At 45.4% G+C, this 13,965-nt stretch overlaps 1 protein-coding gene across 3 annotated transcripts in view; it reads right to left on the bottom strand.

Annotated features, from left to right (window-relative positions):
• The window catches only part of SPRED2 (sprouty related EVH1 domain containing 2), an 82,081-nt gene that overhangs the window by 37,672 nt on the left and 30,444 nt on the right, over positions 1-13,965 (bottom strand). Inside the window, exon 1 of one of the 3 annotated variants that reach the window (XM_081906431.1) lies at positions 1,961-2,078. The exons of 1 other annotated variant lie outside the window; for it this stretch is intronic. In XM_081906431.1, the coding sequence (XP_081762557.1) occupies positions 1,961-1,977 (17 nt within the window). In that variant the 5' untranslated portion in view covers positions 1,978-2,078. Of the gene's footprint in view, positions 1-1,960; positions 2,079-13,965 lie in introns of those variants that run through there. One more of the 3 variants, XM_081906432.1, reaches the window with a different exon arrangement.

Below are 13,965 nucleotides of genomic sequence, written 5' to 3'. Positions count from 1 at the left end.
GACATATACACATATCCTCTCTTGCCTTTCCTCTTCTTCTTCTTCTTTGCCAATTGGTGAACACTTTGTTTTATTCCAGCAGACTTTTGCTTCATGCAGCAAGTAAATTTTTTAAGTGTTTGTTTTTAAGTGATGGCTCCTGTTTCTTTTAGATAATTGTAGATTTCAAATACTGTAAGATGCGGAGAGTGTGGAGTACAATTGCTTTCAATAAAATAACTAGATGTCATATTGAGAGGGTGAACACACAGAAGGGGGAATTTTAATGAATTGATCATTCTTCTACAATAGCATCCACGGCTGAAAACGGTCCTCAGACAATTATTTGTTACTTAAAAAAGAAAAAGAAGACATACAGATGATGTATGTCATTTTTAAAAATCAAGATAACCTTGTTGTTAGACAACCACTATTCTTCCTGTTTCTTCTAAAACTCCCCAGACAAGTCTCCCAGCAGATAGCATGGTCACATGTGCTATGGCTACAGTTCATTAATACAAATATTGCTTGCTGAGCCGTGTGTCAAAGCATTTGTCCTTCCAGGGTGTGATGCCTTATGATTAACATTTTTGATTATTGTGTTTTCTTTGCTGTTGTTATGTTTGCATTTTGTTGTTGTTATCAAATTAATACAAAAGGGAAAGCATTCATTCAATAATGTTTCTTTATCAAAATTCACTTTTGTCTTTAGGCAAAATATTCCACAGATACAGAAATGATAGGAAGATGGGCTCTGTTGGAAGATGAGCTTTTGCTGGTGAAGCCTGCTTAAAGTTTTGGAGGGGCTTTGAAGGGGACCTAGGGACAAGGTGGTGCTGTGCTCTAAACCACAGAGCCTAGGACTTGCCTATCACAAGGTCGGCAGTTCGAATCCCTGTGACGGGGTGAGCTCCCGTTGCTCGTTCCCTGCTCCTGCCAACCTAGCAGTTCGAAAGCACATCAAAGTGCAAGTAGATAAATAGGCACCGCTCCAGCGGGAAGGTAAACGGTGTTTCCGTGTGCTGCTCTGGTTTCGTCAGAAGCGGCTAAGTCATGCTGGCCACATGACCCAGATAAACTGTCTGCAGACAAATCAGCTCCCTCGGCCAGTAAAGCAAGATGAGCACTGCAACCCCAGAGTCGTCTGCGACTGTATTTTACTGTCAGGAGTCCTTTACCTTTACCTTTAGGGACCATTAGCTTAAGCTGTGATGCTAAGCACATCTATCAGCAAAACTGGCCCGACCCCTAGGCTTTGTTATGCTTTACAGGCATGGCTATAAATAGAACAGTTGGATTACTGGATCTGCAAGCCGCACCACCAGGCCACTGGCAAAATGTAAGTGTCCCCACAGACTTCCATAAATGCACCTCTACCTGTGGTTGAATTTGTCTTTTTTTCATCCCTGGTTTGTTTTTGTTTTTTTAATGCTGCATAAAGCAAATACAGACAAAAATAAATAGCAATACAGCATTTTGTGAAATATAAAAGAAATTGTCCATGGTAAGAGGGAAATCCTCCCCAGGGCAAGAGCCCTCTCTTATTACTGCATATGCCGTTGGTTAAAGTCTAATTTATCACAACTCAAATCACCTATGATAGATACACTCATCCTTCAAGGAATGTTAGTCACCTGCCAACTCATATAGATAAGAGCCGCAGTTCCCAATGATATGCTTTGCCATTCAAAATCCAGTTCCCTTTTTGCCCTGTCACTCAGTTCATGAACAGGTAGCCTTTATCCCTCCCCCTGCCCCCAAACTCCACATTTCAGTCCAAAAGGGTCATGTAAGCACAAGTTACTCTCCTCAGTGAAACATCTTAAATGTAAGCCATTAAAATGTGCCTTCTTTCCACAACAGACCACTGCAGAATTTACAGACTTGTTTTTAAAAAGGGAGACTAGAAACCACGGAAAGAGGAAAATTCCGGCTACCTGAGCCCAGGCACACACAGCATCTAAAAGAGGAAGACACGTACCTGCCGACAGATGCCATTTCCTCTACATTTTATAACCCCGCGTGCAGTTTTTACCATTATTGCCACAATAAACCATACGATAAAATGGATTGCCTTGCTGACTCGAGTACCAGCTGGTTAGTAGAAAAGTGGCTCTCCCCCCCCCCTTGCATGATTCAGTCTCCTTGACAAATATACTGCATTATACTAGATGAGTCATCAGAGGACTATTCTGCATTTTATAGGCCAGTTGCGTAGTTCCTCATGTTTCAGCATTCCCACAGTGAATTAAACCAAAAACTGACCAAACCCTTCCACCTTTACTCTTCCACCTTCTCCGTTGGTGTTGTTTTAAAAACCGACAACAGCATCCTGCTATTACCATTTATATCCTGCGCCCTGAACCAACTGAATGTCTCAGCACTGCTTACAGTGCAATGAGGTTAAAAGCTGCAACACAAACATTTTACTCAAGGACCACTAAGGATGCTAGGGGCTGGTGCTACTCCGATTTGGTGCAATGTACATCTGGGGGAGTGGACCACACCTGCACAAAACAGTGACCAGCCGAGGCAAACACATGCCACAGAGCCATGCGAGGCAGCCCACACACCTCTGAGAAGTTAGCAAGAGCCTTGCGTTGTGGCTTATGGACGGAATCGGTTAAAAATAGCTTCCCCTGATAAAAGAGCATCTGTCCTTAAAATGCACTGAAATATTTATCACAATGTCATTGTAATAAATACTTAATTCCATTATATATTTTTTTATTTTCTTCCTCCCATTCGTGGTTTGGTGTTGGTCATTATGGAACTACATGTTGGTCCCATCTGGCTGATCACTTGGGGCTTTACAGGGGTCAGCAAACTTTTTCAGCAGGGGGCCGGCCGGTCCACCTTCCCTCAGACCTTGGGGGGGGGGGCTGGACTATATTCTGAAAATAAAAATAAAAATGAACGAATTCCTATGCCCCACAAGTAACCCAGAGGTGCATTTTAAATAAAAGCACACATTCTACTAATGTAAAAACACCAGGCAGGCTCCACAAATAACCCAGAAATGCATTTTAAATAAAAGCACACATTCTACTCATGTAAAAACACGCTGATTCCTGGACCATCCGTGGGCCGGATTTAGAAGGCGATTGGGCTGGATCCGGCCCCCGGGCCTTAGTTTGCCTACCCATGCCATAAGACATGTCCTTCATAGGGAAGCATCAATTGCCAAGGCCCACAAACATTGGGGGAGGGGCAGAGAGGTGATTTGTATTGGAGAACTGGCATGGGGAGAAGGGGGCATTTAACCCCTTATGCACTCACCAATTCTCCTTTTAAAACCCCTTTGCTCCCAGAAGTTGAGCATATTTCTGGTTTTGGAGCCCAACTGATTTAAACATGGCGGGGGGGGGAGGGAGAGGTAGAGGGGGGAAGTTGTGGGAGTATTAGTTCTACCGCACAGGCGCTCTTCTGCATTTGCACACTTGTATTTCCAAGTGCAAGGTGCGGGTGGCGCTGTGGTCTAAACCACAGAGCCTAGGACTTGCCGATCAGAAGGTCGGTGGTTCAAATCCCCGCGATGGGGTGAGCTCCCATTGCTCGGTCCCTGCTCTTGCCAACCTAGCAGTTCGAAAGTATGTCAAAGTGCAAGTAGATAAATAGGTACCACTCTGGCGGGAAGGTAAACGGCGTTTCCGTGCGTTGCTCTGGTTCGCCAGAAGCGGCTTAGTTATGCTGGCCACATGATCCGGAAGCTGTACGCCGGCTCCCTCGGCCAATAAAGCGAGATGAGCGCCGCAACCCCAGAGTCAGTCACTACTGGACCTAATGGTCAGGGGTCCCTTTACCTTTACCTTATTTCCAAGTGCAAGGGCTACCAAGGCTGGGGCCAGCAAACCACAACTGAAGCTCCCCTATAAGCAAGTCAAAATTGGGTGTTAGCACAAACGTCCTACAAAAGAGAAGGGTGCGGAGGAACAGGACAAGCCTCTGCCTAAGAGAAGGGGAGGCTACATAACAATCAGAGAGCAGAAGCAGGTGGACCCCCCCCCCCAATTCCACATGTTGGGACCAGCCACTGGAATCGCCTGGAGGGACAGTGAAGAGGTATGTAGAGAAGAGTGTGGACCTAGAATTCTCTAGATTTTGACAGCCGAGAGAAGCCTGAAACAAGGCAGATAGTTCTGCAGGCTTATGTAAATCTAGCTATGCATCACAGCCACCCAGTTTTGATCAATCCTGTATTAACTGTGCAGCCTACAGATGACAGAGCTCAGTAGCAGAAGTGGTTTGCGAAAGAGGACGGCAGGCGTTGATGAAAGGGATAAGTGAGTCAGATCAAAAGGAGCACAGAGTGCTCTTTTTAAAATTAAAAAGCAGCATTTATCTAAATATTCAGAGTATGTTAAAGGCTTTAGTCACAACTAAGTTATCAAATAATATAGGAGAAGGCTGGAAGAGATCCAGCCTTGCTGTTTCCAATAGGCGAAGGACTCTATTGAAGAAACATGCACAAAAATGCAACTATTTTTAAATATAGCTGGCTTTGAAGCTCTTAATTGCTTTTAATTCACTTGGATTTTTCAAGGAGAGAAAGGGGGAAATTATGAAGTACCTTTGAAACAGTTTCAAGAGCACAGTGCGACACACAAACAGCAAGGTATTTTAAAGATTTCATTTTCATTCAAGATAGCAGAAATGGAAAGGTATCTGATGTTTATTTAAAAGCGTACTTCCTTCCCTAAGAGAGATTAAAAACACCATAACAGGCCTGTTTATCATCCTGAGGCAAGCAGGGGGTGTACTTGAAAACAAACCAAAGACAAGCTTTTCACACTCTGGCTGCTTCCAGACAGATCTGTTTACTGAACATTCATCCTGATTTGTCTGCATATCGGCTGTTTCTTGGGCATTCGTTCCAATTTTCTTTGAAGGGAGGTTACACAATGTTACACCAAGGAATTCTCACCCCACACTTCCCAGCGCATTTTCCTGTCACTTTCCTAACTGCAAGAAGTCAAGTTGTTTGAAGGGCGGGGGCAGGGGGGAGAAACAGGTTTGTTGTGCAAAAGCACCAAATCCACTTTAATTTTACAACCTGAATTTGCCAATATGTTATTGACCCCCCCCCCAAAAAAACCCAGCGACAATATGAAAGCTGCCTGTTTCAAAAGAGGCAAAAGGAAAGGAAAATCTTCCACAGATCCACAATGGGCAGAAGAATCCAATGGATAAAAGGAAGCAACATGCCCATGCGTTGCCCCACCAGAATGGAATACGTAGAGTCTTCAGGCATATATGATATGATTTAATTGACATAAAGCAATAGTGTCCAAACTTTTTTCAAAGAGGGCCGGATTTGATGAAGTGAAGGGCCGTGAGGGCCGACCAAAGTTGTTAATCTTCTTTTAGGGTTGGCATTGTTGAGCTTCTTTTAGGATTGAAGTTGGTGAGGTTTTTTTTAGGGTTTTACCCCAGGAAATAAACTTCCACAGGGGCTGGATTAAACCGACCGACGGGCCAGATTAGGCCCCTGAAACGGACTCTGGACATGCCTGATGCAAGGGATGTGAACCAACAACAGCTTAAGCCATCATTGTTGGCAAAACCTCCCATGAATTCCGAACACACACCTCAAACCAAAAAGCCAAGCCATCCCTGTTGTCCTGCATGTAATATCGACACAGCCATGTTTGGATCATATCTTGACTTAAGGAGAGATCAGCACAAACTGTTTTTCCCCCCTTCACAATGCACAGGAAGTATCTAATTAACCATATTTTCCCATCTGAACGGAAAAACCATGGCTACCAGCTTTGGGATCTTGAACTAACTTTAAACAGTTCAAAAGAGGGAGAGAGAAAGGCATGATAGAATCATAAAATTGAAGAGTTGGGAGGTACCTGAGAGTCATCTAGGCCAGTGTTTTTCAACCTTTTTTTGGGCAAAGGCACACTTGTTTCATGAAAAAAATCACGAGGCACACCACCATTAGAAAATGTTTAATATTTTTTTCTTTAATGGCAAACAAAAACGTTGCGGACCGTTCTCTGCTCAGCGGGGATCGATCCGCTGATCCCCGCTGAGCCGGCGGATGACAGCTCCGTCTCCTCACTGTGTGCGGAGAGGGAGATGTCAGAGCCCCGCTGCTCTCTATGGGGAATCGGATGAGAGGGGACCGCCTGTCCGCTCTCATCCGATCCCATCCGATCTGATCCCCACCCAGGATGGATGGAAAATAGGGTGGACACAGTCCGGCGCCCACCTAGTGGGCGAAAATGTGACATTTTTTAAAAAAAAATCTTTCGGATTTTTCATTTTTCCCCACGGCACACCAGGCAACATCTCGCGGCACACTAGTGTGCCGTGGAACAGTGGTTGAAAAACACTGATCTAGGCTTCCTCAACCTCGGGCCTCCAGATATTTTGAAACTACAATTCTCTTCATCCCTGACCACTGGTCCTGCTAGCTAGGGATCATGGGAGCTGTAGGCCAAAAACACCTGGAGGGACGAAGTTGAAGAAGCCTGACCTAGTCCAACCGCCTGCAATGCAGTAATCTCAACACACAGCCCCTTATCCAACTTGAAACCATTACCAACCCTGCTTAAGCTTTGCAAATGTGCTAGCAGTTCTAGGAGACGACAGGTATGTGTGTTGACTCTTTTTCTTGTACCTTTCTTGAGTCTTCTTCCTCCCTTAAATTTGGGTGGTGGTTGCTATATTAGTACCTCTCATACATCCCTACATGTCTGTCTCCTTATCTGCTCCTCTTAGCTGTGTTGCTTGAATGAGGAAGCGAGTCTCTTGTCTTTCTGACATCATGTATGGAGGCAGAGTTTCTATGTGCATTTATAGGTGTCCTGTGACTATGTTGCATCCGTTGCAAAAGGAGAAGTAGCGAAGGGGAGCTTGCATTTGCATTTGAGCTCTCTAACATGAATTCATAGATTTCCCTTGAAGCTTGTCTCTCTAATCTGCAAAATAGGCAGCTTTCTAGAATTTCTCCTGTACATACACAGGCAATTTTGACCTATAACTTGGATTATTTTTGGTGGGTGGTTGAGAACCATTTGCTCTGCATGCATACGGTTTACTCATACTTTCTGGTCATAGCACACCTATCTGTTACAATCTTTGGATGTCCAATAATGTTAGAATTGTTTGGGGCACTCCTGGACCCACTTGAAACCTGTTTGGCTGCTTCTCATGTGTAAGTAAACCTTAGTCTTCATTCTCCCCATTTTTTGCTATCTAAGCTGGCTGCAAAATTATGTAACAGGCACACAACAGGCAACGCTTCAGGTTACATACTTCGCTAACCCAGAAATATTACCTCAGGTTAAGAACTTTGCTTCAGGATGAGAACAGAAATTGTGCTCCGGCGGCGCGGCAGCAGTGGGAGGCCCCTTTAGCTAAAGTGGTGCTTCAGGTTAAGAAAAGTTTCAGGTTAAGAACGGACCTCCAGGTTAAGAATGAATTAAGTACTTAACCCGAGGTACCACTGTATAAGGAAATCAGCCCTGAGTGCTCACTGGAAGGACAGATCGTGAAACTGAGGTTCCAATACTTTGGCCACCTCATGAGAAGAGAAGACTCCCTGGAAAAGACCCTGATGTTGGGAAAGATGGAGGGCACAAGGAGAAGGGGACGACAGAGGACGAGATGGTTGGACAGTGTCCTCGAAGCTACCAGCATGAGTTTGACCAAAGTGCGGGAGGCAGTGGAAGACAGGAGTGCCTGGCGTGCTCTAGTCCAGGGGGTCACGAAGAGTCGGACACGACTAAACGACTAAACAAAAACAACCACTGTATATCCAATTCCCTCTCTTCCTAGTTTTTCTAAGTAAAGAAATTTATCTCTTGAAACAAATCAGGTATATATATAGGCAGAAACTTTAGCATTTCCTGGGCACCATGAATCAATTTGGATGAATGTCCCCTTCGAATGTAAAAAGCTAAGTACAGTGGTGCCTCGCAAGACGAAATGAATTCGTTCCGCAAGTCTTTTCGTCTTGCGAGTTTTTCGTTTTGCGAAGCACGGTTTCCCATAGGAATGCATTGAAAATCAATCAATGCGTTCCTATGGAAACCGCCTTCAGACCAGGTCCGGGGACAGTCTGTCCCCCGACCTCTTCTGAAGGCTGGGGGGGGGGGGGACAAGGGCTTTTCTTCCCACCCCCAGCATTTTAAAAAACCCCGGGACAGCAGAGGACTTCTCCGCTGTCCCGGGGTTTTTTAAAATGCTGGCGGGCGGCAGCAAAGGATTTTAAAGCCCCCAGGAAGGCAGGCGGGGGGGGGGGAGCAAAGACTTTCGCCCCCCGCCAGCCTTCAGAAGAGGTCCAGGACCTTCAAAAGCCATCTGGGAAAGCGGAGAAACGCGCTGCGTTTCTCCGCTCTCCCAGGAAGGCAGGCAGGGGGGAGCAAAGACTTTCGAGGACCTCCTCTGAGGTCCAGGACCTCTTCTGAAGGCCGGCGGGGGGCGAAAGTTTTTGCTCCCCCCCCCCGCCAGCCTTCAAAAGCCGTCCGGGATAGCGGGAAGCGCTTCCCTGCTATCCCGGACAGCTTTTTAAATGCTGGCGGTGGGGAGCAAAGCCTTTCGGCCCCCGCCGGCCTTCCTGGACCTCTTCTGAAGGCCGGAGGGGGGGGGAGGCTTTGCTCCCCACCGCCAGCATTTAAAAGAGGTCCCCAGAGATTTTCCTATGGGCTTTCTTCTTGCGAAGCAAGCCCATAGGGAAATTCGTCTTGCGAAGCAACTCGCAAACGGAAAACCCTTTCGTCTTGCGGGTTTTCCGTCTTGCGAGGCATTCGTTTTGCGGGGCACCACTGTACCCGGATTTAAGCCAGCTCTAAGAGTAGGTTCACTTTTAATAGCCTTTTTGAAAATGCATATCATAGGTAAGGTTTCAGGAAAGTGGAACAGTCAGGTATATGAAAGAGAAACCTAAAAATAATAGTCTAATAATACTTCAGATGATAAATGCCATAGATTAGGGAACAATACTTAGAGGTCATCTTTTTACCTAGAAACTGAAGTAGAAAGTCTCAGTCACTGTGGTTATGTGGGAAGCTGATCTGTCAGAGAAAACCTAGTGACTCCATTACAAAACCTACTTATAAAAATATAAGGCGGCTTTTTCTGAAGCCAGATTCCATAAAGTGCTATCTCCAGTACCAGTTTTGAACCACCAGTCCTATCAGCTAATCAATGTAGGTAACATTGTGTGTGTGTGTGTGTGTGTGTGTGTGTGTGTGTTTGTGTTAACACTGGCAAATTCGCAATACCCTGTCAGCACCCTTTGCTCCCTTCAGTAGGTTCACAGGTGGAAGTACATCTCTCAGGAGCTGAATTTAAGGTGTGCTTTCTACAACACCCAATTTTTACCAGGTTAAAAAGAAAGAAACATAATTTTATCCACTGTTTTACCAAGGTTGGTGAAAAGCAATTTTGATTCTGTACTCCTAGAATTGTTCTGAGGAGGGTTTCCAAAAACTTAACATCTTAAAGTTAGGAGTGAACTTTATGTTGGCCTAACCCAAAAGATACTCCACTTTCCCTCAAGGCAGAGATAACACATTTATAAAAAATAGAGGAGGAAACATTAAACTTCAGCCTTTACGGTAAAACAGATCAGCAATAACGTGATAGGTTTTAACAATTAAAGCAGTTTCCACCAATAAAATGCAAGATCTAGCCAATGGCAGCGAAAAAAATCCTCACACAAGCAGCAAGGTAATCAAAAGAATAAATTGTGGTCCATGTGTGCAACTGAATGCTTCAATGTGCAGCATTAATGTACAGAATAATAAATAAATGATATAATTTAAACTAGAAGCTACATGTTCAGAATCCCAAGGCTTCAAAATAAGATTTGCAACATCCAGTGCTGCTCCCATAAACCCATCCCAAATCCAAATTTAAGAAACTGGCATTGGGGATTAAAGAGACCGAAGCATAAATAAAACCAGTGATTGATTGAATTTGGATCCTATGATATATAGTCGTACTTCTGTCTACGTAATGCGCGCGGCAAGCCCTGAAGTATTTTACCAGGTTTCATCGCGCATGCATGTGCAGAAGCGGTTTTCAGGTTGCGGAAACCTCAGAATCCAACCGGGCCTGTGGAACGGATACCGTCCGCAACCGGAGGTACCACTGTACAATGATGCCCTAATCTTAAGACCACATATTTGGAAATTCCATTGAAATCAATATTGTGATAGTAGCTAGGATCCCAAGAGCTGAGTATCGAGGGATTTATTTAAGTGGTATGTTAGGGGAGTAGTACCTCTGGTGTGGGGGACGCGGGTGGCGCTGTGGGTTAAACCACGGAGCCTAAGGCTTGCCGATAAGAAGGCCAGCAGTTCAAATCCCCGCGAAGGGGTGAGCTCCCATTGCTCGGTCCCTGCTCCTGCCAACCTAGCAGTTCAAAAGCACGTCTAAATGCAAGTAGATGAATAGGTACCGCTCCAGCAGGAAGGTAAGCGGCGTTTCCATGCACTGCTCTGGTTTGCCAGAAGCAGCTTAGTCATGCTGCCCACATGACCTGGAAGCTGTACGCCGGCTCCCTAGGCCAATAAAGCGAGATGAGCGCCGCAACCCCAGAGTCGGCCATGACTGGACCTAATGGTCAGGGGTCCCTTTACCTTTGCCTCTGGTGTGGGGTACGCTGCACTCCTTCTGGGGTAGTTTGTGCACCTTTGGTCTCCACCCTGCACTCAGATCTCACCTGTGCTCCTCAAAGTTGTCAGCATGCAACAGCAGTCACACAACAGGAACTGCTTTGCCTGGCCGACTAAACCAGGTGAGGGTAGCCAATGGGTCTGAAACCGTTGGTGAGTTAGGGACTTCCTGTGTATGTGAAGACAGCGTCTGACAGACTGAGAGGACACTTCCTATTCTTTGCTCTAGGAACTGCCTTCTAGAATCCCGAGAGAGGGGAAACAGACGACATGTAATTAGCAAAGTTTTGGGTTAGTCGAACAAACATTTTTTTTCTTCCCCCAAAACGTGCACTGTCCCAGGAAGAACCTAGGCCAATAGCATTTGTGTGTTCACAAAGAGCTTCACATGCGCTTTGTGTACATGTGTGGATTTGTAGGTCAGAACTTCACTGGTGGAGCCACCTCAAGGTCATGTGGCCCCCAACCCCTGGTCCCAATGAACACACCTGAGATGTGGATGCACAGCAGCTCAGGGATTTAGCTCATGTGACATTGGGGTGGGGCCAAAAGCCCCTTACTATGTGTGATTCCTCCTCTCCCAAGATGCATGTAAGGGTTTCCCTCAGCAATCCAGTAATGTTGCTTGGCATCATCATAGCCATACAGCAGATAGGGTGGTGGTGCGAGAAGGTAAAGGTAAAAGAAAGTTAAGTCCAGTCGCGAACGACTCTGGGGTTGCGGCGCTCATCTCGCTTTACAGGCCGAGGGAGCTGGCGTTTGTCCACTTCCGCAGCCAGTTTTTCCGGGTCATGTGGCCAGCATGACTAAGCCGCTTCTGGCGAAACCATAGCAGCGCACGGAAACGCCGTTTACCTTCCTGCCGGAGCGGTACCTATTTATCTACTTGCACTAGTGTGCTTTCGAACTGCTAGGTTGGCGGGAGCAGGGACCGAGCAATGGGAGCTCACCCCGTCGCGGGGATTCGAACCGCTTACCTTTTGATCAGCAAGCCCAAGGCTCAGTGGTTTACACCAGAGGGCCACTCGCGTCCCAGTGGTGCGAGAAGGTAAGGCTAAAAAGGGAGAAGCTTGCCTATGACCATGCAAAGAGTTCATGTGGGAGGCAAGACCTGAACTAGGGCATTCCTAGCAATCTGCAAAAACAAACCTAATGCCCAGCTTCTGCCTCTGATGTTCCTGCTTGTTCCTACAGCTGCTGGCATGTGGATTCCACAACCCCTCGCCTTCCACTAATGATTAATACTTTTCAGGTAAATATACAAAAGCTCTCCTATACATTTTTTTCTGCATCTACTGACAGTGACACTGTATCAGGCACAAACATGCCCCTGGAATTAGTTTTGCCTGAACTATTTTACTTTATTTTACATAGCCTGTCAGCTAACTCTTGGGGGTACCATCTGACGTCTACTAAACACAATCCATCTGAAAAGCCATTTCCCCAGGGGAAAGCACTGGCGGGACAGAAAGGATCCATTGTGTCTTCTTCTGTGTGCCTTAGGAGAAAAGGGATGTGGGTGGGGGGAGAGACTGTGAAAATGTGGGAGTTTTAGGAACCGTGATTCTGTTGTGAATTCTGCCACTCGTTTCATTCCTGTTTCATTGCCTAGGTTGTACTTTTGTATGATGCCCTTTATAGCGCATTGGAAGTCACCATAAATAATTAACACCACCAATAAAAATAAAATAAATGAAAGATTAAGGTTCCTTTGCTTTGCAGCACTGTGCTTACTCTTAGGAGAAGAAGGTGGCAGATTTCAAGTTACTGCAGCATTTGCAGCTCAGTGTATCCTGCCACCTTTGTGTACCCTATAGACTAGGCATAGGCAAACTCTGTCCCTCCAGATGTTTGGGACTACAGTTCCCATCATCCCTGACTACTGGTCCTGTTAGCTAGGGATGATGGGAATTGTAGTCCCAAACATCTGGAGGGACAGAGTTTGCCTATGCCTGCTATAGAACTATAGTTCATGCCAATGTCAAACTTTAGACAAGAGGACAATTTTTAAGAATAACCAGGTGAATAATCAAGGGTACCAGCAGGACTAAGAAGAGTTATCTCTAAACCAAGACAACTTGCAGACTACTCTCACTTCCAAGATTAACATCCTTTGGCTTCTTTGTTCATGCCCTGAAGCACCATGCGAGGAATTTAGTAGTCACTCAGAAATTCATTACACGCCCCAGCACTGTTTAAATTTGACTATATACTGTACAGAGGGATGCTACAAAACATCATGTCTAGACATGCTGCTGGCAAGCTTTTCTGTAACAGTAAAAGAAAAGAAAAGGATTCATTATTAAAGCTGTTCTCTTTGCACCTTTTCCAAAACGCTGGTTTTGTTTTGGCTGTTTTATACGATACAAGGCAAAGATCCCACAAATCTATCCAAAACATCCATTTTTATTTTTAAGACGAAAAAAACAACTGAGGGTGAAATTCAATGTTGTGCAAGTGCCCTTAGGATGGGGCTTCCCCTTCACAGATGCATTAGACAGGGTCCCCCACACCTCCAGAGTAGACTGAGGAGAGCATGGGAGCTGCAGTACAAAACAGAAGGAGGGAGAGTTTCATTGCCCAAGCAGAAACCTGTTCTACTCATGCACATCGTACACCTTCCTACACATGCCCCCTTGTACAGTGGTCCCTGAATACATTTGCCTACCTGAAGCACCTGCAGGAGGAAAGAACAGGGCTTGCTAGTCTCCCCCCCCCCCCCATATGCCATTATCTCCTCCAAGCATAAAAACAACTGCTTTGGGGACTTTTCTGCAAGTGACTAAGAGCATCTTCACTCACCAGGAAAACCATGCATTTTTCAACAAGATTATGAACTGCATGGGGCTGCAGCCAGTCAGCGTGCATTTGAAACATCAAACAATTTTTTTTGGGGGGGGGAGATTAAAAATGTGCACTGTCATTAACACTAAAAGAAAAGCCCTAAAAGAATCAGTTACTCAAGCATTTTAACTGCACTTTTTGCTTAGCTGTGACTGTTTATTCCCCATAGGTGATTGATGTTATGTTTTGAGTTGTCGAGTTTTGCATTATTGCTTTAACATTTTAATCACTTATGGCATGCCAAGCAAGACAGATAAAGAGAAGTATCGTTCAAAGGGATCAGGAAAATCCCCTCTATCCCAGCAAATTTCCTGCAAACTGCAGAGAATTCAGAAGGAGGGATCAGATATTCGCTTCTACTGCTAAATTCTCATTTGCTTCCTGCCAGGCTCCAGGGAACACTAAGTTCAAGTGTGTTTTTGATCAAATCCCTCCTCCAAGTTCTCTGAGCATGGCAGAGAATTCTTGGGACAACCATAAATAACGGCTGGCTACTAGGCCGAAC

Source organism: Podarcis melisellensis (genome assembly GCF_964234715.1).
Source record: "Podarcis melisellensis genome assembly, chromosome: 3".
Lineage (NCBI taxonomy): Eukaryota > Metazoa > Chordata > Lepidosauria > Squamata > Lacertidae > Podarcis > Podarcis melisellensis.
The sequence above is the reverse complement of the archived record's forward strand: the minus strand, read 5'-3'. Positions and strand labels throughout refer to the sequence as shown.